At 34.6% G+C, this 25,290-nt stretch overlaps 6 protein-coding genes across 7 annotated transcripts; 2 read left to right on the top strand and 4 right to left on the bottom strand.

Annotated features, from left to right (window-relative positions):
* The first annotated feature begins 1,429 nt into the window (after positions 1–1,429).
* On the top strand, positions 1,430–4,631 carry LOC111318684 (BES1/BZR1 homolog protein 4-like). Of its 2 annotated transcripts, XM_022921558.2 has the most exons (3): positions 1,430–1,846; positions 3,360–4,123; positions 4,220–4,631. In XM_022921558.2, exons 1-3 carry the CDS (start codon positions 1,631–1,633, stop codon positions 4,221–4,223), a joined length of 984 nt encoding a protein of 327 aa, XP_022777293.1. In that variant the 5' UTR covers positions 1,430–1,630; the 3' UTR covers positions 4,224–4,631. The 2 variants fall into 2 exon arrangements, with proteins under 2 accessions (XP_022777293.1, XP_022777294.1); XM_022921559.2 differs by lacking the exon at positions 4,220–4,631 and having other exon boundaries at positions 1,492–1,846; positions 3,360–4,127.
* A 1,616-nt stretch (positions 4,632–6,247) lies between these two features.
* Positions 6,248–10,457, bottom strand: LOC111274942 (uncharacterized). Its single transcript, XM_022859989.2, has 5 exons — positions 9,589–10,457; positions 8,418–9,335; positions 7,872–8,072; positions 7,190–7,385; positions 6,248–6,802 (listed from the first exon to the last, which is right to left on the bottom strand). Exons 1-5 carry the CDS (start codon positions 9,718–9,720, stop codon positions 6,621–6,623), a joined length of 1,629 nt encoding a protein of 542 aa, XP_022715724.2. The 5' UTR covers positions 9,721–10,457; the 3' UTR covers positions 6,248–6,620.
* On the top strand, positions 10,103–12,698 carry LOC111274943 (uncharacterized). The gene is made up of 2 exons (XM_022859990.2): positions 10,103–10,538; positions 12,271–12,698. The coding sequence occupies exons 1-2, from the start codon at positions 10,236–10,238 to the stop codon at positions 12,295–12,297; spliced, it is 330 nt and encodes a 109-aa protein (XP_022715725.1). The 5' UTR covers positions 10,103–10,235; the 3' UTR covers positions 12,298–12,698.
* Positions 12,699–12,974: 276 nt separating this feature from the next.
* On the bottom strand, positions 12,975–14,285 carry LOC111318683 (uncharacterized). Its single transcript, XM_022921557.2, has one exon. The coding sequence runs from the start codon at positions 14,140–14,142 to the stop codon at positions 13,192–13,194; it is 951 nt and encodes a 316-aa protein (XP_022777292.1). The 5' UTR covers positions 14,143–14,285; the 3' UTR covers positions 12,975–13,191.
* A 1,134-nt stretch (positions 14,286–15,419) lies between these two features.
* On the bottom strand, positions 15,420–16,644 carry LOC111274225 (uncharacterized). Its single transcript, XM_022858844.2, has one exon. The coding sequence runs from the start codon at positions 16,495–16,497 to the stop codon at positions 15,541–15,543; it is 957 nt and encodes a 318-aa protein (XP_022714579.2). The 5' UTR covers positions 16,498–16,644; the 3' UTR covers positions 15,420–15,540.
* Positions 16,645–23,653: 7,009 nt separating this feature from the next.
* On the bottom strand, positions 23,654–24,599 carry LOC111274224 (uncharacterized). Its single transcript, XM_022858843.2, has one exon. The coding sequence runs from the start codon at positions 24,530–24,532 to the stop codon at positions 23,654–23,656; it is 879 nt and encodes a 292-aa protein (XP_022714578.2). The 5' UTR covers positions 24,533–24,599.
* Between the last annotated feature and the right edge of the window lie 691 nt (positions 24,600–25,290).

Here is a 25,290-nt window from a genome sequence, read left to right as displayed (position 1 = left end):
TCAAATTTAATGTATCAAAATATAAAAAAAAAAATATTTATGATATTTAATAAAAATATATATAAATCGAATTGAATCAACTTAAATTTGATTGATATAATTGGAAACTTGTTCATGATTGGATCCACATATTAAAATTCTTTTAATTTAAAATCAAACGGGGAAAAGAATATTTAACAAGAAAAAAAATGGGAGCTTAGGAAGAGATATAGAAAGGCTTGGAGTGAGAAATCAAATCGGAGAGCCCAAATAGGGAGGGTGGCGCCGAAGCAGAACAGGGTGGTCCCCCTTATCACACACCTGTCAAAGTTGAAACACCTGGTGGTCTAATTATGCAAACTCACGCCCACAAGAAAAGGAGGAGAGGTCATGTGTTGGTGCCGGTGGTGGGCATGGTATCGTGAAGTCGAGAGCGGCCAAAGAAGCCTAGCGGAGCAGTCGTGGCGGCAGATCAGAGGGAGAAAAAGGATATACTACTTAGTACTAGTGTCACGGGCCCATCTCCGTGTCTTAAAATCGCGCGAAGTTCGAGTCTCGACGCTAGCATTATATTATTTACCAAATCTCATGAATCATGATTATTTATTTACGGATTTTAAGTATGTAGCTTCAGGAGCATAACAGCCAACCAACATACAAAGGATTTACACATATGCAGTACTGACAAATGTGACAGTCAGTCAACTCAGCCTGCCCACCGGTTCAACGAGGCGGGTCCCCGCCGCACATACGCTGCATAATGTCCCATCAACGGATCAACTTGCCAAATTGTTTTTATCACTTTCTCCTTTTTTTTTAGAAAAAAAAAAATACTAGAAAAAGAAATTGAAGCCATTTCGTTCTCCTTCTAACACACTAAGTTCCAAATGCAACTTTTGGCTTTAGCCCCTTTTATCCTATATTTGATTTCGTTTTATGGATTATTTATTCAGTCTAATTTGAATGTTATTAAAACAATGCAAAAATATATTTGATCGTTTGGGATTGTTATAGATTTATTTCTTTAGGTTAATTAGGAATTTATATTGATAAATTTATATAATTATTTTTAAAAATAACATATAATATATTTAATATTTAATATTTAATATTTGAAAATTTTAAATTATGATTTTTTATAAAAAATTAAAATGAAAATTATGATAGATTAGTAACACATAAACAATTAATTCAACCAAATGTTGCTCTAAAACGAAAACGGCTAAAGCTAACAAAACATTATTTTGCAGGCGAATTGTCTTTACCTTTACAATGTTTATTGTGGCTGGGGCAGGTGTAGCTTTTTAAAAAGCCTAAACACGTGTTACCCATGTGATCCCGGAATAAAGCTTTGCATGTTAATCAGTGGCTCCCTCGTAATTTTAAGGATCATTCATGGCCAATTGCACTACTTCCTTATATTTAGCTCACACCCTTCCCCGAGCATCTTGCATTTAACAACACTTCGTCACTTTCCTCTCCAAAAAAAAGAAAAAAACACAGAGGAATTTATATATATATAAAAAAAGCCAAATCCTTTCTTTCTTTTTCTTTTTTCCTCACTCTGTTTGTTTCTTGAGAAAATAATACTCCCGACTTCCATTAACTAAATAAGTTGATGACGTCGCTATTTTACAGAAGGCATTGAAGCATGACGTCAGGGACGAGAATGCCTACGTGGAAGGAGAGGGAGAACAACAAGAGGAGAGAAAGGAGGAGGCGAGCGATCGCGGCTAAGATCTTCGCGGGGCTACGGATGTACGGAAACTACAAGCTTCCGAAGCACTGCGACAACAACGAGGTCTTGAAAGCTCTGTGCAACGAAGCTGGTTGGACCGTCGAAGAAGACGGTACCACTTACAGAAAGGTAAACGAAAAAACCTATTAACTCTTTTTTTGGCATCTATATGCGTATGTTAGCACAAAGTTACGGAATGGTGTTAGAATGCACCATGAGTAGCAATTGATCTTCTTTGTTATTACCATGAACGGTTGAGATTTGATTAAAACTGCAACGGTGTTTGTTAAGAAAGGGGAAAGCACAAAGCACGAAGGTTGTCAAAGATTCGTTTTTCTGTTTATGTTTCTGTTTCGGCTTTGGTAACGCAAAAAGGACGAAGAAGTTTTTTTCGGACAGCTTTAATCAGAACTTGCTTTTTAATATGACCATAACGCCCTCATCGGTCATATAAAATTACCATTTTCAGTCTGTCAATCTACTGTAGCATTTCTGACAAGGGTAATTCCGTCATTTCGATTCGCCATCCAATATGCATATCCTAGATTGGAACTCGCGCTCTGCTTTAATGCAACTGAAAAAAGTACATTTCCAGTTTTGTCTTTTTCCTCTCCCAAAATGCCACAACAAATGTCATCAGTGTTGGCGGAACAAATAAGGTCACTTTGGTCATTTTAACATAAGGTTTTTTATTCCGAAAATTTCCCGGGATTATTGGCTTGGCAACGCTTTTTAATCAGACGTAATGAAAAAAAATGAAGGAGAAAAGGAGATATCGAATCCTTGGATTCCACTTTTAGTTAATGGAGGAGGAAACAAAGCGTGTGGGGGATGGGGTTTTTGATTAAGCTTACATGTTGGAAGAGGTAGCGTGTTAGCGTGGCTCATTATGCTTAAGTAACGCCATTGTCTTTGACATTAGTTTTCTCTTTTTATCAAAGTTTTGTCGGATTGCAATGACTATGTTGCCCTATCATGCTTTATTTTTTCATCAGATGTGACCCCGGGATTGGTTTGGAGACAAAAATGTCGCATGTAATGCTTGGCAAAATGAAGACTGGTAGTTAGATTCTCTTTATAGAAATGATTTATGTTCATAATTCATCATATGCATTGATCTTTTCTAGTCTTTGTTGTTAAAGCCAAGTGGCTTAGGCACAGTCGGTTATTGGTAAAAGGTGTAAACTTTTAGGTACTTGAAGATTAACCTAAGATGCAATTTGATTTTTGTTTTTAAATAAAATGAAGTATCACCATTTTCGACTTTGACTTAAAGTTGTAATGATGGCTGCTGTGTTAGCTACTATGTGCATGAACGCGAATTTGATCATAATTAAGATATAGATATATACTAATGGTTAGGTACATATCCCATGGGACAGTGAGAGGCATGGGTCTTTACGGCTATAGAGATTGGAAATGATAGAAGGAATGATGTTAATAGTTGAGACAATGAGCTTCTTGCAAGAGATTAATTACTTTACATGAATTTTTCGACTAATGATCGTGTAACAATTAGCTAGGGGATGAGAAAGTTGGGAAATGGTACTCAGAGAATTGTGTATTTTGTTATTGCTGCTCCGTCATCTAGAGCTGTTTCAGTAATTGTGTCACAGCCAATTGTTTTTATCCATTTCTGCAGGGATGCAAACCAGTGGACCGCATGGACATAGTGGGAGGTTCTGCATCAGCTAGTCCATGCTCATCATACCACCCAAGTCCGTGTGCATCTTACAATCCAAGTCCTGGTTCTTCTTCCTTCCCAAGTCCGGCCTCATCCCATTACACAGCCAATTTCAATGGCAATTCTGATGCCAATTCCCTAATCCCCTGGCTCAAAAACCTTTCCTCTGGCTCATCTTCAGCTTCATCCAAGCTTGCTCACCATCTCTACATTGCTGGGGGGTCCATAAGTGCTCCTGTCACCCCACCGTTGAGTTCTCCAACTTCCCGAACTCCTCGAACAAGAAATGACTGGGACGAAACGACTGCTGGCTCAGCATGGGCTGGGAAGCACTATTCTTACCTGCCTTCATCAACTCCACCAAGTCCCAACCGTCAGGTTTTTCCTGATTCAGGATGGCTTTCTAGACTTGAAATTCCCCAAAGTGGGCCAACATCCCCTACGTTTAGCCTTATCTCACGAAACCCGTTTGGATTTAAAGATGAGACTTTATCAGGTGGAGGATCACGAATTTGGACTCCCGGGCAAAGTGGCACATGCTCCCCAGCATTTCCTGCGGGTGTTGATCAAACATCGGATGTTCCAATGTCTGATGTGATTGCTGTTGAGTTTGCTTTTGGCAGCAACGTAACAGGGTTAGTGAAGCCTTGGGAAGGAGAAAAGATCCACGAGGAATGTGTAGCCGATGATCTTGAACTTACACTGGGAAATTCAAAAACCAGGTAATTTGGGATGGATTTATAGTTTTATGCATGCAACATTTGTGTAATTCTTCATATGCTGCATCTGTTGTCTAATAACTTGTTTTCATGGAGCAGATAGAGCTTCATGGAAAAGAAATGTTAATCAAGAAGCACTTGCGGAAGAGGACGAGAATATTCACCATGGGACTTCATTTTGGCTTCGCGCATATTTACACAAGGAGTTAAATTTCATGTCAAAATCTAAGTTTCTGTGTTCCGGTTGGCATCATTATTTAGTACAGTGACTAGAAGCATCTGTTCCAACCCCATCCCCCACCCCATCTCCTTCAAACAAAGCAGGAACAAAAGAATAGCTCATAGCTGTGACTTTGCCCCTCAAGTGCACTTTATTCATCCATTTCATATTTTTCCTTCAAAACAGGAATTTTAGTAACGCCATTGACAACGGCACTGGCTGTTTGGTGTGATTGTGGTTTTGTGAATGGAAGTGAATTTAAACGTCTGAGATTTCTCATTGCTTCTGAAATTCAGATTGACCCATCTCTATTTAGTGTTTATATGTACTTGTGACGAGTTTCTTCCAACTCCATCTTGATTCAATCTGCAAGTTTTCTCCTTTCATCGAAATCACTGTTTTTGAAATGCAACTCAAAATCCCTAGTGAAGAAATCAATGCATACGTGTAGAGCGGGCTAACCAGATAGGTAAATGAAACTGGTTGCCAACAGTAAAGTAAAATTTTTTTGCTTTTCAATTGACCTTCTCTGGGGTTTGAGTTGAGGCAAATCAATACCTTAATAGGAAGCATGTCCATGTTGAAATATGAGGGAGCAGAGGCATTCATCAGAGTGACAAGTTGAGGTGTTATACTAAAATGAGCAGGGAAAGGGGTTATCCAGCTTATTTGTCAGGGAAAAGGCATCCCAAAAATATCAAAAGAATTTATATTCATCAGATTGAAATTTTCATCACATTATTTGCCAAGTCTTCTTTTTGGAGACAAGCAACTGCCGTGGCATCTGGCATGGAGTCGTTTTGCTGCATCATTTTCAGAATTAATTCTCTTTCAATACACTACAGTTAAAAACTTCATTCATGGATTTCCAAGATCTTTTAAGTTGATCAAACAATGATGATAACAATCTTTTCATTATCCCTTTGATATGGAGAAAGTATGAGATGCTCAAGAAAACAGCAGTAAACATTAGATTTTGAATGATTGCACACTCAAAAAACTTACATTTCTACACACTAAGCATGATTTCTGTATGGTAATAATTCTAGATTAACTGATATGATGATGTTTGAGAAAACAAAAATGGTGTCCCACATAGCACTCAAGTCTTTTCCTTTTTCTCTTTCCCCGCCTTTTTCTCCTTCTGTCCCTTTCCCCAATGCGTACAGTCGATCTAATAATCACCAAGTCAAGACTATGATCCATCCACTCATCTATTTTGAGCACTTCAGGGTAAAGCCGACTGAGATATCTATTTTGACCAGAAAAAATTGAGAGGCTAAAGAGATCCTCAGGGTAAATGATTTTATGCCCCTGATGGTTATTGAACTTCTTTGGCTTCTCAGGATTGTGGCCTCCAGGTGAATGGTAAAGAAAGAAAAAAGGGTTGGGTGGTGCCATAGTGGTAATGCAATTATGGTGCTGCCTTGTTAATCATTGCTCTGCAGCCGCAGAAAATAATCACGCTGTCCTTTTAGTTGGGCCAAGGGTTTGTCGTGTGATCATTTATCAGCAAAGTCGGGTTCCAGCAAAGTTGAAATGAAAAACCGCCTAATCTTCAATTTGGTTTTCAGATGATATTACGTGGGCCTCTGGTTTGCTCCCAACAAAGTATAGAATTTAGGGTTGCATAGAGTTCTGAGCAAATTAATTGCCGCAACTATTTATTTCAAAAGCTGGTGATCCATCCATGTTGATAATCCTTTCAAGTGATAAGAACCATAGAGTAAAGCTTGTAGTCTTAGTACATAAAGCCAGCATTGCCTTAACTTGGATTTCCAACATCATATGATATCATAATGGATTACCTAGAACAGACCAACAGTTTTGCAGCTAAAGCAGTGACCGTGAGGTTATGGTGGATGCACCAAGATCTCACTGAAAAGGAAACCTTAGCCAGGGAAACATTGAAAAAAAATCTATTCTTCTTTGTTTTCTTTATGATTTGAAGGTTCAATAATATAATACAATCACAAGAAATTAATCTGGATATTCCTCAACATATATATATACATTGCATTAACATGCTAAGTGTTTTCTTTTTCTTTCTTTTCTGCCAGTCTTTCCATTTTCCTTCCAATTTTTCCCATCCAGGTCCTTCCCTTTTGGAAGACCTATAACGTATACAACAATCTGATATCAACTTTAACACAGGCAAAGAATGATGGTGCAGCAGATCAGAATAGATGATTTATAGAGAATGTACATAAGATTCATCTACCATTGGCGCTTTTCCACACTAAGCCTTGAAGCAAATAGTTTGATACCCAACTCAGGAACTCAACTTAGCATGTTATATAGATCAGAGAGTGCATGGTAGAGAATGACAGCAGCAGGTGGCCGAGGCATCGACCCAAGAAGTATATCTGATGCTGTCATTGACTGGCTGCCATAGAATCGGGAATTCTCTCTTCTGCGAGTGGTGACAATACTCCCTTCAAGGGAACATCCAACAAAAGCACCTACATATTCAAACATAAATCAAAATTTGAGCATTAACAAGCAACAATAAGATTAAAGGAAACATAAACATAGGGCAGCAGCCGCAGTCTGCTGAGAATAATGGATGATGCAGTTGTTGATCTAACACTTTGTAAGAAATTCAACCAGTGATACTTGACTTCGTAGGATTAAAAGAGTGGGCAAAAACACCATATGTGGGCAAACAGGGGCCTCTCATGTAGGTCAATAGTTTTGTTGTCATATACCCAATAGACAACATTATCGATGTCAATATTCAACATGATATAGTGACAGACCTAAAAATCACTAAGACAAATATGCAGCTGAATTTAATCCAATTACATTGAAAGAAAAAAAAAAACCCTCAGATGAGATGAGACAAATACCTTTACTGCAGCTGTATGTATAACAAGCAGAATAACCACCATCACCAGCTCGTACATCAGCTTCCACAGCCCGTCCAACAATACCAGCAGCTGCACTCAAACCAGCTCCAATAGAAAGATGTGCATTGCCACTAAAAGTCTTAACAGCATCACTTGTTCTCAAGATTATAATAAAATCTGTCAGCTCTCCCCCAGCCTGCAGATGTAACCCTTAGTAGTTAGGAAATAAGTGAAAAAGAATTTAATTTCACAAGATTCGTCCATTGCATCCACTGTCCACATATCCCGATTTAGTTCCCTTGGCTCAAATAAAGGCCCTGTGCGGATTAATAATAAAGTTGAAGCTCAAAGTTTGCATGTTTTTTTTTAATAGAAAAGAAATTGTTTTCGGACAACAACAAACAAGGAAAAAAATTTACCATTTTTCCATTGAAAAAAAGCAACAAAGCTAAAAATGATCCTTAGGAGTGGAGACTGGAGAACGTGTGAGAGTGAAGCTAGAACCAGCAATACACCCAGACACACTTTTACTTCTGAAAAATTAATAAAAGTTGATTCTGTTCCATCAACGTAATCTAGAAAGAGTAACGCCTATGCTACCATTTCCAGTTTCTTGGCTATGAATTTCCAACAGGAAAAGTTTAGTTTATGTGTTGTTAAGGAACAGAGATTAAGTATTCACCTGAGCTCCCCATCCTATACCAAATGAAGAAATGGCAGAGGGTGGAGACCAGGAGCCATCCTCTCTACGTGCAATCACAAGTCCTGTACCAACATTGTATGTAACCATGACACCAACTTTCATAACAGATATTATGGCAAGACCTTTTGCTTCTCGAAGAATGGCATCTGGAATTGATTTCTCAGGTTTCAAAGAACCAACCTGGCCAGTGAAAAGGAAAGAGGTGAGAATCCCAAAAAAACTATGTACAATTTCAATGAGAATAAAGACATGATAGTTTTACAACAAACAAAACTATAATTTCCTTCTGTAATTGGCACTCAAACTTGCATATATGAGAGTGTCACCCTCCTTTTTTTTTTTGGTGCATGACATAATAGTCTCAAGAAGCCTCTAGGAAAATGAATGATCATCAAGCTAAAGAAACTAGCAGAATAACAGGCCCTTTATATTCACAGGAAGGTGCAATTTTGTGCAAAACCATACACACTGGTTTACTAGTTAACAATTAATCAATGACATGTACGCCTCAAAGCTCAATCTTACCTTCGTAATATAACCCCGAATTGCATTTGTTGCCTTGTAAATTTCATGTTCCATGGACTGTCCCCAGGGAAAATTAACCCAAGATCTCATAGTACTCAGGTCTGTCAGGTCATGGGTTGGCAACTGAGCAGTATGACTAACTTGGTCCATCAAGTATCGTTGGACAGACTCAAGCCGCACACAGCATACATCACAGACACGTTGTGGATCAGCAACACGAAACTTTTCTGGCATTAAACTCCTTCCTTTAGAACACTCACCACAAAATATTCCTCCACAAAACCTGCAATGGTGTCTAGAACACAGGATTGGGTGAAACCTCACACCACACAGCATACAAGCAGAAGCAGCACTGTCAGCCAACCACTTTGGTGGTTCCGCTTCAAGAATTTCCTTCATATTACCTAAATTTGCTTCAGTTAGCGTCTGGGCCATCTCTTGCCAAGCTTGCTCAAGCAAATGACTTGATAGCCACGAAAAGCCACATCTTTGAATATCACCGGAAGTGAAAGCATTTACTTTCCCACGAGCAGCAAGTATCATCTCCACTATCACATCCCACATTGTTAACTCCTTCTCTTGCTCAAGGAACTCGCCCCATCCCATATCACCTTCAGGGAAATAACCCCCATTGGAATGAAAACCTCTAGCCCACCCTTCATGATGACATTCAAGCATAGGTGGAACTGAGACTGGTATCCAAACCCCAGTGTCTTCAGCAAGCGGGGAGTCATAAAAGAAGTATTTTCCTGGCTTCGGATGGCTAGTCCTTGGTTCTTTTTCCTCATCATTCAACTCCTCCGTGCTTTTTGTTGGCACTGATAACCCATTATCACATTCTCCAGAAACATTCATTCCTTGACTCTCAAAACTAGCATGGCTTGGCGAATCATATCTTTCAAGTCCCATGCTATCATCCTAATTAATAACATAAAAAGGAAAAGCAAACACTCATCAAATAGAAAGAAAAACACCCAAATAAAAAACATCCCAAAAACTTTGAATTTCATGGACTAAAAACGCATCATTTTGATTATTCCTTAGCTTAAAATTAGCATTAAAGTTAGACCCTAATTAAAAGGAACAGAGAAACAAAATCAAAATCCCAAACTTTCTGAATCCAATGAATCTATGACTAATTCAAAGAATAGAAACAATTTCAAAGACTTACCGGGAGAGAATTGAAGTTCCGATTGCCGGTAACATTGTTTAGGGACAAAGAACAAACCCTAGAATCCAAAACCTGGTTTTCTCGAACTCCGGAATGAGGATCAAAGCCCGGACTTTGATTGGAACCCTCCATAAAGTGATTTAATTCAATTAAATTCTTTACCCAAATAAGGGCATAAAGGAAAAGCTATTTACAGAGAAAAAAAAAGAAGAAAATAGAAATAGAGGCAGAAAAGAGGAAAAAAGATTATATAGTTTTGAGGAGTTGATTTTATAAGAGAATTTTTATTTAATTTTAGTGAAATTAATTCATTAATCATTGAAGAAAGAGGTTGGATGAATTTGGGGCTGCCTTCAAAACTTAGAGTCCTTTTAATGTAACGTGTTGGTCATCTTATATATTTTAATAATTAAATAATTCCGGCATTTGCCCTCGTTGTAATAAAAAAAAAAAAAAACCTTGAAATAGAAGGAAAAAAAAAATACCATGTCTAAATTCTAACAACATATGATCAAATTATGGATTCAGTCCTTCAGATTCAGACAACAGAAAAAAAGTCACCCAAAGGCAAGACAAAAGAAAGAAAAGACCTAAAAAAAACAACTCTTATTTGACATAACAGCATCTAATTTCTAGAATCTCTCTCCATGGAATCAACAGGCTCTAAACTTTTCACCTTCTTCCCAATTCTCTTCCTTTTGTTATCAACTCTAAGCCAGCCATCATCATCATCATCACCAGCTGATAGCATTATTGACAAAGACTCTTCAGTCTCTTGGTACCGCACCTTGTTAGCCGTCCAAAGGAACAACAAGAATCAGATCCCAAACTGTGTAGAAATGGTGTCAAGATCTCAATGCTTGCAAAACCCAAAGTGCCGTTGGTGCCACAGTGAAGCTCTGGATGATATGTGCTTTAGCAGGGCTGAGGCTTGGCGCTTGCCTCAACAGGTTTTTCTTTGTGATTGATTGATTTATTCACTTTCAACTTACTTTCTCTTTTTCGCTTCATTGTATTCTTTATTTTGCTTGCACCCTCCTAGTTACTTGTGAATGAATGAGTTGTTCAAAAGAGAGATAATCGTAATCTTTTTTTGTTTCTATGAACTAGGGAATTGGCTGTTGATGGTCATCGAATTTATAATATGGGTTTCTACTATTCTTTTACAGGCCTTTTTTTTCCAAATTTTCTACTATTTGATTTGTTGCCCCATGTGGATTAGTAGTTGAGAAGGGAGAGGGAGTATTCACGAATCAAGTTTATTCTTTTGCTGTTGGATTGGCCGAAAACTAGTTTATTGAGTGGAAATTTAGGAAATGACTTTTGATGAATTTAGCATTTTGATAGCTGTGTGAAAATGTGGGAGAAGTAATTGGTTAGAATTTGTCTCTTGGATTTCTTGATGGTTGGGAACCAGCTGCTTAAGAAGATAAACGTTCACTTGAATTCTACTTATTACAAGATTTTGTTGGCTAAATTGGTTGGACTTTAAAGACTCTTCATTTAATGGGGAATCATCCAATCCTTAATGGACATAATCATTCCCTTTCCTCTAGAATTCTCTGATACTCTTCTCTAGAGCTGATTGCAAGTCTATTTGGCATGTGATGTTTCTTATGTTCATGATTGCATTTGTTAGATCTATGTTAGCTTAGGATGTGAAATTCTGAGTGTTTTGTTTTAACTCTTTAGGGCATTGTGTAAATCTTTTCCTTGGTTATAATAGTTAACGTGTGTTGCATTCTAAGGTACCAGTTATGGTGCATATAAAAGTCTAGACAGAAAATAACAGTGTCATGGTGATCTGCACCTAGAGGAAGGAACATGACTGTTGAACATTAATTCAAAACCATGGACTTCTTTACGGTTTGAGTTTTTGGTTTCAATACTAAGACTTGAATACAATTTAGTTGTCTTTTTTCTAGGGGTCCAAGACTTGTATTGGCTTATATTGTGTTTCTTATCATGGGTTTTGTGTTCGTTGCCTCCTATGTGTGCTCAAATAGAAGGATAGTGGCTTCTTCCCCTTAAGGATTTTTGAATAGACGTATTGGAGTCAGGACTCAGGAGAACTTGTATCATCTTGCCTTTGTTTCTCAAGAATTTTCTGCTTAAGGGTGAAAACTCTCAAGCAAATGCATGGTCCGACTCAGAAAGTATAGTTTTTAACATGTTTTGATGACATACGGGAGGAAGTTTGGCAATTTGGCTTGACAATTGAGCTGGAAAATGGGAAGCTGCTTGCTCAGGGGAGCAAAACTAGTTTTATAGAAAAGTTAGGAAGCCTATCTTGAACATAGAAGTGATATAGTTTCTTACCTTTCGGTTTTTTTTCCCTCCACGTGGAAATTAAAGGCATCTTTCACTGAGTCGCATTCAGTTTACCTGCATCACCAGTAGCCTTACTAAAGGGGCTTGCTGTTGTTGGTAGTGTATTTTTCTGGTGAAATTCATTGGAGTATGGCCAGAGAAACTCTTCATGAAATGCATATGCTATTTTTCTTCTTTTGTTGTACAATACAAGTGTTTCTCCAAAATTTTTGGAAGGAAAATTTGCTTCAATATTACTATTCCTAAGGAAATTGCCTCCTGTTCATAAATTGTGCACTGCATTTGGAAATTTAAGAAATCAGAGGGATTTCCCCTAAGATAGCCTCCTAGTTTAAACGTTCCATCTTGCAGATGATTCCCCTACAATTACCTGCTTAAGCACAAAAGGGGCACTTCCTTGAGAGAATCAGAGTTGGATCAGTTGCACTAAGAAGGCAGTCTAAACAATGATATGCATGTTTTGAGAGCTCCAGCTTACTCCTTTTGAATCTGGCATGACCCAAGCACAAAGCAGCTACAAAGTCCCCCTTCCCTTCGTTTCTACCTAGTGATGAGCTGCGAATCTTAATGTAGAGCTCATTAATACTTGTCTAGAAACTGAAAAGTTTAACCAGAAGAAAGTGAATGAGGCTACTCTATGTATGAGAAATCCTGCAATCATGGGATTTCTTTCTGTGATACTCTTTATTTACCATCTTAGATGTTTTGATCGGCTGTCATAGTAATGGAATAAACTTTTGTTGAATTAATTTAAGAGCAGGCTGGAGCTTACTGTCAAACTTTAGCTATCTTGGCGCTATTTACACCTTGTAGGAAGCAGATTCAAGCAGCCTAGATTGTTTGAAATCTTCTTGAAAAAATGTTCAACAGAATTATAACCGAAGAAAAGATTCCAGCAGTCGAGACACCTAAATTTCAGCAATAGCTTTATCAGTTTAAGGGGTCCTACCTAGAGCTTATTTTTCAAACTTCATTTGAACCTGAAGCCAGTAAATCTTTTGCTTCACAGAACTTTTATAGTATTTGGTTTTTGAATGTTTAAAACAATTTATGGATCCTTCAATCGTTAAATTAAATACTATCTGAAAGAAAAATACATAGAACAGAGGACTGGAATTTGATCTAAACAATTGCATTATCTTACCTTTCATTTTCTAATATGAACAAATTCTATTGTTCATAATACAAATCACAAAAGAACAAATTGAACAATCCAACCCTCCGCCCCTCGCCCCCCTAAAAAAAAAAAAAAAATCTTAAACAAAGCAAGCGTCATAGCTTCAAGTGAACAAAGTCATAATCATCCGCACCATCAGTGCTGCCACCGTCGCCACCACTAAAATACTGCTTGACCGCTTCTCTCATATCCTCAAACCGTTCAGACCACTGAAAGAATTGCACGAGCTTCTCCAGCTCCCTATCCTCAGCATCCTCCACAAACGGCCGTATGGAGACAGCATTATCAGGCTGCAAAGAGTAAGCATTTGGGTTATCATCAACTATCACAATTTTCCCCAAATCTCTCCCCATTTCAGATAAGTCCTTAACAAACCTCCCTTCCACTTGCTTGCACGAATCCCGATAAAGCCGGTAAGATATTAACCCCTTAGGATCAAGCTTATCCAAAACCTGTGAAGCATACCGCTGAAGCCCCGCCGTGAACACCACCACCTCGTATTTCTTGCTGATTTCTTCCAAGAAGAAATCGACACCCGGCCGTTTCAATACGTAAAAATTCATAATTTGACCTTCAATATTCGGCCTTACAACAAAATTATACATTTTGGGAGGTGGGTCAGGGCTTGAATGCACCAGGGTCTCATCTAGATCAAGAAAGATAGTTCTTTTAGACTCCGAAATCAAGGGTGGAAGCAAGAAACGGTCGAATACAAGAGCCCGAGGAACAATGAAATTGCTTTCGAATTCATCAAGTTCTTCTTCTTGTTTAAGGATTTTGAAACCCATGTGGCGGCACTTGATGGTTGAAGGGGTTGCTATGGGGGCTAACTTTGAGAAGAGCCTCAGAAGGCGGCGACGGCACGTCTTGATGGACTTGTTGAGGGAGGAAATGACGGAGAACGAAGCATTCTTCTTCGTCGGAGAAGTCTTTCTCCGGTGGTGGTTAAGACGGTGGCGCTTGATGGATCGTGAAGGAGTTCCCTTGGTAATCTTGGAAACCATCTCAGGGCTCTGGATTATGATTGGATGATCGAGAATAATCATCAGCTATAGAAAAACAAAGAAGGAAATGTTCGCAGATTTAAAAGGAAGAGGAGGAGGTTTCCTTTCGTCGGGTAGTAACGGGGTAAGTGAAGACTCCGTAATGTTTTAAATCTTGGTTCGGTGTAACGGTCATAAGGATAGAGGTTCGGAGTGACGAAGCTGGGCTTAGTGAGCGACAGGGTGGTCTCTTTTTCTTACGTGGATTTGTTTTTTTTTGGGGGATAAAAATGTAACTGTAGAGTGCCGTTGCTCCCTGCTTTGATTATCTTGTTATTTTATACTTACCCTAGTTTATAACTTTTTATTGTTAGATTAAAATTAAAATCTGCAGGAAAAAAATTAAGGGATAATAATATTTTTCTGCTAATTTTGTGTAGTTCACCTTTTTCCTTTTTTTTTTTTTTTATTATTCATTCAAAAGAAGTAGGCAAGCCTACTACAAAGTAAACAAACTGCATTACTCAAGCAGAACTATTGTTTGCAAAAACATTAATTACAAGAAAATTAACAGCATTCATTTAAGTAGGATGTTTTCCTTTAATCCCCGATTCTTAATAAGCATTTTGTTGATCTCATCATCTCTTGCAATCTGTTGTATTCCTTGAAGCCTAAATCTAATGACCTCCTTGAGAACATAGGATTTTGTCCAGGCTATCCATAATATTTCCTCAAAATGCATGCGTGGTGTTCCAAGATTTCAGGTCCTTGATTCCCTAACCCTCTTCAGTCTTAGGATGCATATCTGCTTCCAACTTTTGCACCTGTAGCCTTGCAGCCCTCTTTTTTTCCAGAGGAATGCTGCAACAAATCTGATTTACTCTATGGATAATATGTTGGGCAAGAATAAAATTTCTACACCAAAATAAATTCTGTAAGCAAAACAAGACTAATTGTATGAATTGTAGCCTAAAGGTAAAGTATGTTTCTCCCACATAAAAGATGTAAGGTGTGTGAGTATTGATTTATACGTTTGTCAAAATTACCATGATTTAACAAGTGATGTTTTCTATCATTGACCAAAAAAAAGGTAGAGTATACATGATGATAGATATTCATATTTTTTGCTTCACAGATTACCTTAATTTAAAATGCCTTTTTCATGATCAGAAGTTACATTTAATCTTGAACTATATATTAATAGCATTACACTACCTTTTAATTGGTTGGAAATTGGAATTTCATCATAAAATTGTTAAAAGCAGGAAAAAAGGAGAAGTGTAATATCACTCTTTACATTTTTTTTTATAATTACAGGAAGAAAATTTCTGCAATATTTTTGGTCAATGATTGGAAATACACACACACACAAAATATATATATACAGTATTAAAGATCGTGTACTATATAAATATATGCATATTAATTCTTAATCTTCTAAGGTTTTTGAACTTAAAAATATCAGAGGTGCTTTATTAATCTCCGACGTCGGCTCATTTTGGCAGCACCAAAATACTGCTTAACCGAATCTCTCATATCCTCGAAACCATCGCAATATCTCTCGAAGAACCCCATCAACTTCTCCAATTCTCTATCTTCAATGTCATACTCAAATCGTTTTATGGGGATTGCATTTGCAGGTTGCAAAAAGTACGAGCTTGGGTTATCATCAACAATCACAACTTTTCCGAGGTCTCTTCCTATCTTCGACAAGTCCTTCACGAACGTTCCTCTCACTAATTGCTTGCATGAATCCCTGTATAGACGGTGAGATATCAGGCCCTTAGGGTCTAGAACATCAAGCAGCAATGAGGCGTATGGCTCGAGTCCTGCTGTGAACACCACCACCTCGTACTTCTTACTGATTGCTTCCAAGAATTCATCGACCCCGGGTCGTTTCAACACGTAGAAGTTTATTCTTACACCATCAATGATTGGTTTAATCATGAAATCATACATTGGTGGAGGTGGGCCAGGCCTTGAATGCACCAGGGTCTCGTCCAAGTCAAGAACGATGGTTCTCTTTTTGTCCGAAACTAATGGAGGAAGCAACTGTTGGTGCTTGTTTAATACAATAACGTGAGGCAGAGAAAAACTAGTCTCAAATTCGAATTTAAGTCTAGGGCCAACATCGGCTCCAAAGCTGCAGGTCTCTTCCCGTTCAAGGATTACGAAGCCTTGGTGGCGTCTTGTGCCTGCCAACTTGAAGAAAAACTTGATGAGGCGACGGTGGCATTTGTGAATGGACTTCCTTATGGAAGCAATGACGGAGAAAGATTTGGTTTTCAATGTTGCAGATGATCGTCTCTTAGGATGATGGACACCGTGGAGGTGGTGACGACAGAACAGGTGGTCATTGTGGTGGTGGTGGCACATGGTGGACTTTGGTTGGTCCCTTTCGCCCATCTTTAATGACATTCCTTGGTTCTGGGTATCAATTGGACGGTCGCTAACAATTGTTGTGCAGAGAAATACGAGGAAAAATATTATATAAAAATCTAGAGACAGAAATGGAATCAGTGATGTTGGAATCTATGTGTTGAGGTTTGGGGGGTACGAGATTGGGAGGTTTTGAAGTTTGGTTCGGTGCAACAGTGATGCAGTTACGTTGAACGCCAGAGCTGGATTTCCAGTGAATTTAGTAGTGGCCTAGAAGGAGAGGGGGAATATTGTTGTTTCTTTTTTCTGTTCAGGGAGGCAACGACGCTAGAAATTAATTAATGCATGACAGCAAAGAATTTGGTTTGTAGACCTAAAAAATTAGTAACTTAACTGAAATATTGAGAGGTGCAACCTGCAATAATGGGTGGCATCAAGGTTGAATCAAATTTTCTTCTCACTTTTTCTGTCATATTATTTATTTATTTTTTTGTCAAACCAATTTAAATATGATAAATACTTGACAAATAGATACGTTTGATTTAATGGTGAGTACATTAATCAAATTTTAAAGTCATAAGTCATGACTGTTCAAATCCTACTACTTATGGAAAAATTTTAAAAAATAATTAATAATTTAAATAATAAAAACAAATTAAAAAACAATTAAATCCAATTAATTTGATCTTATCAAACTCGATTTAATTGAATTTTGATATGTTCTTACCTGATTTGATGTGAATTGGATTTTGTTAATTTTAAGAATCATATTGAACAATGATTTTCAATCTAATTTAATTATGATAATATTAAATAAAAATCAATACAAACATGACAAACTTAAAAAGTGACGAACATGTTAATATATATATATATATATATATATGATATAAATAAGAGTTGTGCTAGAAGATGTTCATCGTAAAATATGTTGTGGTATCAATAGCATGAGTCCAGAACTACCCTCGACCCAGCACAACTCATATGGTATCTGACTCGGGGAAAGGGGATTCGTTGATTCAAGTGTGATGACCCATGTGGGTTGTACTTACCACGATTGATCTTGTGCTAGCTCAGTCTGTGTATTCTAATGTTCAAGTTCATTTTAGAAATTGTGAAATTTCCAACGCACGAAATTAAAGAGTTCGAAATTTTTTAACAACGCATGACCTTGTAGCCGATTGGCTAGCTGACCTAGTCTAACTCTTTCACAATCTTAGTAATTTTTTTTCTCTCAAAAATGTCAATTTAAAAAGAAATCATTTCAAAAATCATAAACATCTAGCAGTTTATGGTATACGACTATATTAGTCAAGAGAATTTATATATATATATATATATATATATATTTATAAAAGGTTGCAATCAGGGAAAGAAATGAATTTTTTTTAATTACTAGTAATTATAACATTAACCAAACAATCGGATGTAAATTTTGTCATATCTCAAATATGTACAAAGAAAAAAAATTATTAGAAATAGTGAATCAAATATTATAAAAGATTTGTTTAGGATTTGTTAGATATTATTTGATAGATAAAAAAATTTGTAGAAAAAAAATTCTAAAAGAAAAAAGATTCTTAATAAGCAAGTTTGTATAATTATAAATAGGTAAAATCTCTATACGGTTAGGTATAAAAAAAAGATGTAAGAGAGTTGTAGAATTTTATGAGATAAACAACCTATAAGAGTACTGAGATTTTACGTTTTATGAGTGTGTATGTTTGTTTGTGAGTGGACTAAAAGAGACTAAGAAGGTCCACATAAGTATAATGTATGAGTGTATATGGATATGTGTTTGGTTGTGTTAAAATGGTGTACATAGGTATGTGTTAGTTTGGGTTGAGAATACTCCATATGACTAGAGGATATTGAAAGGGTCTATAGATATTGATTATTGAGTGGTTAATATGTTTTGATGTATGTTTGTAATTTTGATTGAGGATACTCCATATGACTAGAGGAGATTGAAAAGGTCTATAGGTATTGATTGTTGAGTGGTTAATATGTTTTGATGTATGTTTGTAATTCTCTACAACTAGTGAATCTTATTTCTTATCCATAGACGTAGGTCAGTTGGATCGAACCACGTTAAATTACTGTCTCTTGTTAATTGATTAATCGTTTGACTTTTTTTTCACTGGTGTGATTGGATTGAGGCATTTTAACCTAACAAGTGGTATCAGAGTTATGGTAATCTTTAACAAGTAGTATCAGAGCTGTAGTGATCCTCCAACAAGTGGTATTAGAGTTATAGTGATCCCTAACAAGTGGTTTTAGAGCATAATTTGAGACATAGAGGTAAGTTCAAAGAAGTTCGATTTAAAAAAAGAGTTCAAATTCAAGTTTTGAGAATTGAGGATCAATTTGTGTGAAGCATGAAGACACATAAGAGAAAATAATTGTAAGACTTTTATTGTAGGTAGAGCCAAGTATGTCTAGCATGAAGACAGATAATTTAATGAAATTTGAGTCAAGGTGGAGATTGTTAGGAATAGTGACTCAAATCTCATAAAAGATTTATTTGAGATTTATTATATATTACTTGATGGATAAGAAGACTTGCAGAAAAAGAATTCTAAAAAAAAATGATTATTAATAGGCAAGTTTGGGTGGTTATAAATAGGTGAAGTCTCTATAAGATTAGGTATGAAAAAATGATATAAGAGAGTTGTAGAATTTTGTGAAATAAACACCCCATAGAAGTACTGGAGCTTTACGTCTTATGGGTGTGTATGTTTGTTTGTGAGTGGAGTAGAGGAGACTGAAAAGTTTCACATAAGTATAATGTATAGGTGCATATGGATATATGTTTAGTTGTGTTGAAATGGTGTACATATGTATATGTTTATTTAGGTTGAGAATATTCTATAAGACTATAAGAGATTGAGAGAGTTTATGAGTATTGATTGTTGAGTAGTTAATATATTTTGATGTATGTTTGTAATTCTCTATAACTAATAGATCTTATTTCTCATCCATGAACATAGGTCAATTAGATCAAACCACGTTAAATTACTGTCTCTTTTATAATTGATTGATCATTTAATTTTGTTTTCGTTGGTGTGATTGAATTGAAATCTTTTGGCCTAACAAGTGGTATCAGAGCTATGATGATCCTTAATAAATGGTATCATAGCTGTGGTGATCCTCAACAAGTGATATTAGAGCTATAATGATCCCTAACAAGTGATATTAGAGCTATAATGATCCCTAACAAGTGATTTCAGAGCATGATTCGAGACATGAGAAGAGGTAAATTCAGAAATGCTCGATTCAAGAAAAAAGTTCAAATTCAAGTTCTGAAAATTGGGGATTAATTTGTGTGAAGTATGAAGACACACAAGAAAAGATAATTGTGAGACTTTCATTATAGGTGGAGCCAAGTATGTCAGCATAAAGATAGATGATTTGATGAAAATTGAGTCAAGGTAAAGATTGTTAGGAATAATGACTCAAATCTCATAAAAAATTTATTTGAGATTTGTTAAATATTACTCGATGAACAAAAAAACTTGTAAAAGAAGAATTCTAAAAGGAAAAAGATTTTTAATAGGCAAGTTTATATGGTTAAAAATAGATAAAATCTTTATAGAATTAGATATGAGAAAAATATGTAAGAGAGTTGTAGAGTTTTATGGAATAAGACACCCTATGGAGTACTGAAGCTTTACGTCTTATAAGTGTGTATGTTTGTTTATGAATGGATTAGAGAAGACTAAGAGGATCCATATAAGTATAATGTATGGGTGCATATGGGTATATGTTTAGTTGTGTTAAAAGAATGCACATAGGCATGTATTTGTTTAGGTTGAGAATACTTCATAAGACTAGAGATTGAGAGAGTCTATGTGTATTGATTGTTGAGTGGTTGATATGTTTTGATGTATGTCTGTAATTCTCTACAACTGGTGAATCGTATTTCTCATCCGTGGATGTAGCTCAGTTGGATCGAACCACGTTAAATTTCTATCTCTTGTGTGATTGATTAATCGTTTGATTTTGTTTTTGCTAATATAATTGGATTGAGGCCTTTTGGCCTAACAAATGGTATCAGAGCTGTGGTAATCTCCAACAAAAAATAGTCTTTTAATATAATTACTAAAGGACTTCCTAAGAGGATAAAAAAAAATTTTGAGTTTGAAACATAAAAAATATTTTTTAAAAGTAATTATATCTCTAAAATAGAATAAAGTCTTAAAATTTTCAAAACAGAAGTAGTAAAAATGGTTATACTGAAAATCTATTTATAATGAATGAACAAACATAAATTTCTATTTAAATGATTTTAACCTTTTTTGTATAATCATGACTTTTAAGAACAAAAATCTATTTATATTTAAATAGTTATGACATTTATTATATAATAATTATTTCTATTCAAATATAATTATTTAAAATATAAATAAAATTAATATAATATTAATTTTATTCATTGATAATTAAATCTTTCTATCCATATACCACATTTTAAACTATCAACAATTTCATATTAATTTGAAATGTTAGTGCTTAATCTTTAACATTTCACATAAATAAATATTATAAATATAAAAAGATATTTCTCGATTTAAACCTTTAATTAACGTATGTATCTTAAAATTTCAATAAATATGATGGTGTCCGCAAATTAAACATTAACTCGTAATGTTGAAATTGAAAATATAACACACATAATACTTATTTATTTTTTTGTCAAAGGCTTGTAACTATTTTAGTTTATTATAACCATGTGTTTATCATATTCATAAATATTAACAAGAGATACCCCAATCCTTCTTGTTGAAGCGACACCACTTCTATATTTATATAGGTAGAGTTTTCATTATGTCTCCATTACTTTAGATATTTAAAACTCAGTTAAGAGTATAAAAACTTATCTTCTTCACGCAATAGATCACATTAGTTTATAAATTTTAAATAGATTTGATTAGTGTTTAAAAAACACATAATAATAACTTATTTTTACCCATTAAACTTTGTATTTAGAAGTTAGTAATTCAAAGTTAAGTTTCCATTATTGGTGTCTAATAGTAAGGGTTTAAATCCATTTTACTTATAGTACTACTAACCAAATATCTTAGAATTCAATTTTCTTTTATAATAATTACCTCCACATGAATCACTTTAGGTTAATATGCCCAAAATTTTCATTTTGCTTGTCATATATATGCTCTAGAAATTGTTGCCTTGTTCTTGTCATTTTAAGAAATAGATGACATTAGTTGTGGCCATAACTTTATAGTCAATAATATAAATTTTCAACCATTATATTTCTACACTTTTATTGTTTTTAATATAATTATTCCTCTAGTATAATTGGATAAACTGAATGAATAAACTAAGCCATTTTAGTTCTTTTAAGATATTTAAGGACCTTTTATGATTTTAATTTAATAAGTTGTACTAAATTTATTAGCTTGTATTATTTGCTCATAAAATTATACTAAAATCTTACAACATTATAGTAACAATTTTTATTTATTTTTATTCTTTTCACCCTCACCATATGCAAATTTGCATTCTTTTATTAAAGAATGTCCCATTCAGTTATCAAAATATTATATATATTTAATCAAGTTGTCATTTTATTTATCTTTTCACTAGTTGATTGTTTTTTTTTAAATAGGAGGTCTTCAAATCTACCATTAGTAAAAAATAGCTAGTAAATATTTTATCTTAGTATTTCCTTTTCATAAGAGTTTCAAAACTTTTATTTCAACTTAATATGAAAGTGTACATCAATAAGTATGATACCAACTATAATCACCCTCAAAATTAGTAAATTCATGCCTTTTATAGTCTTCTAATTTTATAAAACTTCCATTCTAACTCTTGGATACTTAAAATTTATTTGATCATGGACATTAAAGTCATATCCACCATGGTTCATATCATTAAAAATAGTCAAATTTTCATGTATAACTACACAATACTATAAATTTTGTGTCTAAATTATAAAATACATGATTTTTTTTCACCCAACAAATGAAAAGCATTTTAACTAGTTATAAAGAATTATATAACTTCTCCAATTGAATTGAAGTTATCTTAGATAATATGTTTATTTCTTATTGAAATAATATTACATAGATCAAATAATATGAATCATGCATTATTCTCTTGCCAAGAAAATGCCATCATTGAATATGGACTATAAAATATGATTTTATGATAAAAACATATATACTTGCTTCTTTTTCAAAAAGGTTTATAAATTCACAATTTCTTTTATGTCTTAAAATAATTTTTGAAAATTTTATCATTTTAATTTGATAACCATGGTCTTACCAAAATATAACAAGGCTATAAAAGAGTTATAACCAAAGCTAGCAAATACTCCATGTCTATTTTATGCTTATGACTATTCAATGTTATGATTAAGAAAATTCACATATAACATACCATAAAATCATGAATCATAAATTAAATAATTTAATTCAAAATCAAAATATTAAAAAAATGGTCAATAAAGGAAACAAAATTCAATAAGACTCAAGGTCTCTAATGAATTATTAATCATTAATTTTTTAATAGAATATAAAAACTAGAAAGATAATAATAAAAAACTTATTTTATATTTAATATTTATTCCACCGAGAAACTATTTGGATAATTAAAGTTTTTCATACTTATTTCAAAAGTCAATTTTACCAATTTTGTTAATTTCTTTTCCTTGTATTTTCCTCCTACAAAATATGAATTTCATAATTATCTTTAAATTGTTAAAAAAAAATTAAAAAATTTAAAAGAATTTTAACTTTGAAATGTAAAAAACTCTTTCTTAAAGGTAATTATGCTTGAAGAATATAACAAAACTTTCAAACTTTTAAAGCAAAAATAATAAAAATGGTTATACTAAAATATATATTTATAATGAATGAACAGACATAAACTTTTATTTAAATGATTATAATTTTTTGTATAATCATGATTTTTATGAATAAAAATATATTTTTATTTAAATAATTAAAATTATTTGTTATATGATAATTTTTTTTTGTTTAAATATAATTATTTAAAATAAAAATAAAAATTAATTTTATTCATCAATAATTAATTTTTTTATCAAATGTAAAATGCACCGTATTCTAAACTCGAACACCTATAATCCTAGAAAGTGTTCATGTCGGAGGCAAATTTTTCAGTGTAATTACATGGTTTAACTTCTAGTTTCTTAAAAAACATCATGACCTTAATCTTTAGCACCTTCGAGGTACTGTTTTACGGCATCTCTCATGTCTTGAAAAACATCACATCTCTCAAAAAACCCCGCTAACTTCATCAATTCCCTGTCCCAAAGCTCATCACCGAAAAAGGGTTTTATGGGGATCCCATTTTCAGGTTGTAATGCAAAAGACTTTGGGTTATCATCGACGATCACGATCTTCCTCAAGTCTCTTCCCATCTCCGACAAGTCCTTCACGAATTTCCCTCGCACATGTTTGCATGAGTCCCTGTAAAACCGGTGCAATATGAACCCTTTTGGGTCAATAGTATCCAGCACCTTCGATGCATACGCTTCGTGTCCTGCCGTGAACACAACAACTTCGTATTTCTTGCTGATCATCTCCAAGAACTCATCCACCCCTGGTCGTTTTAACACGTAGAAATTTATTGTCACCCCGTCCATAATTCTTGAAACTGAGAAATCGTACCTCGGTGGAGGCGGGTCAAGGCTTGAATGCACCAGTGTTTCGTCCAAGTCAAGAACAATCGTCCCTTTTTTGTCCGAACCCAATGGAGGAAGCAGGTTGCGGTGTGAGACAAGAACTGGAGGCACGAAGCTGGTTTCAAATTCAAGTTGGAGTCGAGGGCCAATATTAACATTGTTGGGTTCGAACTGCGTCTTTTCTTCCTGTCCAAGAATTTCGAAGCCCTTGAGGTGGCATGATGGCGTCACTATACGAGCTAGCTCGGATAAAAACTTGGTGAGGTGATGGCGACACTTGACAATGGACTTCTTTATTGATGCAATGACGGTGATGGATTTGATCTTTTTCACTGGAAACCGCCTTCGTTTATGATGATAACGGTGCTGACGCCTGATGGGCTTTTGCTTATCGGATAGCATTTCTAATTGGTTCTAAGGTGTGATTGGAGAAAGATAATTTGTTTGAGAGAAATATGATCTTAAGGGAAAATTAAAAAACATAAAGAAACAAGAGAGATCACAGAGGAGTTATTTTTAAAATTTTGTTCCATTGGCAACAACTAACAGGTAATTATTGAGTTAGTCAGAGCTGGATTCCCAATTTAGGAGTGGAACTGTTTTACAGATAGAGATGGAATTTTCTTGGGTTAAATTTTATAGTTTTTTTCTTCATCTGCGTTTTCTAGAATGATTCTCCTCCTTGGCTTGGGAATTTTTATAAAAATATTTAAATTAAATAATATTAGAAATAATAATAATAATAACAAAATATTTTTTTTATTTTATTTTATTAATTTTTTAAATAATTTGATAAATTTCATTCATATGTAATTTTGTTGTATTACTCTTTAGCAAATATAAAATTCTAGGTAGCCAAATGATGGAGTGATCATTAGGAACAAGAATGATTCTATGCTCTTTTCCATTTTTTTTAAAATGGATAATATATAGTGTAGGATTTACAATGTCACTAACCAGTAATATCTCTAATTACATAAGCAAATGCCAAACTGGGTCAATACAAATATCATTTTTATGGTGTTGTAAATTATAATTAAGCAATAAAAATTAGGCAATAAGATAGACACGATCACGCAATCCATGACAGAATGTGAGATCTCTTGGTTGGGTCATATAATTGCCTCCATAAACATAATTAAATTTATATTTTTTTCTAA

Source organism: Durio zibethinus, chromosome 26, assembly GCF_047325235.1.
Source record: "Durio zibethinus cultivar Kanyao isolate XHJ-2024 chromosome 26, ASM4732523v1, whole genome shotgun sequence".
NCBI lineage: Eukaryota > Viridiplantae > Streptophyta > Magnoliopsida > Malvales > Malvaceae > Durio > Durio zibethinus.
The sequence above is the reverse complement of the archived record's forward strand: the minus strand, read 5'-3'. Positions and strand labels throughout refer to the sequence as shown.

Bases quoted from the DNA above. Each gene is read 5' to 3' on its own strand.
- LOC111318684 (XM_022921558.2), top strand. From the start codon at position 1,631: ATGACGTCAGGGACGAGAATGCCTACGTGGAAGGAGAGGGAGAACAAC. The intron at 1,847-3,359 runs GTAAACGAAAAA...CCATTTCTGCAG, and splicing joins ACGGTACCACTTACAGAAAG to GGATGCAAACCAGTGGACCG.
- LOC111274225 (XM_022858844.2), bottom strand. From the start codon at position 16,497: ATGTCATTAAAGATGGGCGAAAGGGACCAACCAAAGTCCACCATGTGC.
- LOC111318683 (XM_022921557.2), bottom strand. From the start codon at position 14,142: ATGATTATTCTCGATCATCCAATCATAATCCAGAGCCCTGAGATGGTT.
- LOC111274943 (XM_022859990.2), top strand. From the start codon at position 10,236: ATGGAATCAACAGGCTCTAAACTTTTCACCTTCTTCCCAATTCTCTTC. The intron at 10,539-12,270 runs GTTTTTCTTTGT...TCCATCTTGCAG, and splicing joins CTTGGCGCTTGCCTCAACAG to ATGATTCCCCTACAATTACC.
- LOC111274942 (XM_022859989.2), bottom strand. From the start codon at position 9,720: ATGGAGGGTTCCAATCAAAGTCCGGGCTTTGATCCTCATTCCGGAGTT. The intron at 9,336-9,588 runs GTAAGTCTTTGA...GTTATTAATTAG, and splicing joins GGAACTTCAATTCTCTCCCG to GATGATAGCATGGGACTTGA. The intron at 6,803-7,189 runs GTATTTGTCTCA...TTGAATATGTAG, and splicing joins TACATACAGCTGCAGTAAAG to GTGCTTTTGTTGGATGTTCC.
- LOC111274224 (XM_022858843.2), bottom strand. From the start codon at position 24,532: ATGCTATCCGATAAGCAAAAGCCCATCAGGCGTCAGCACCGTTATCAT.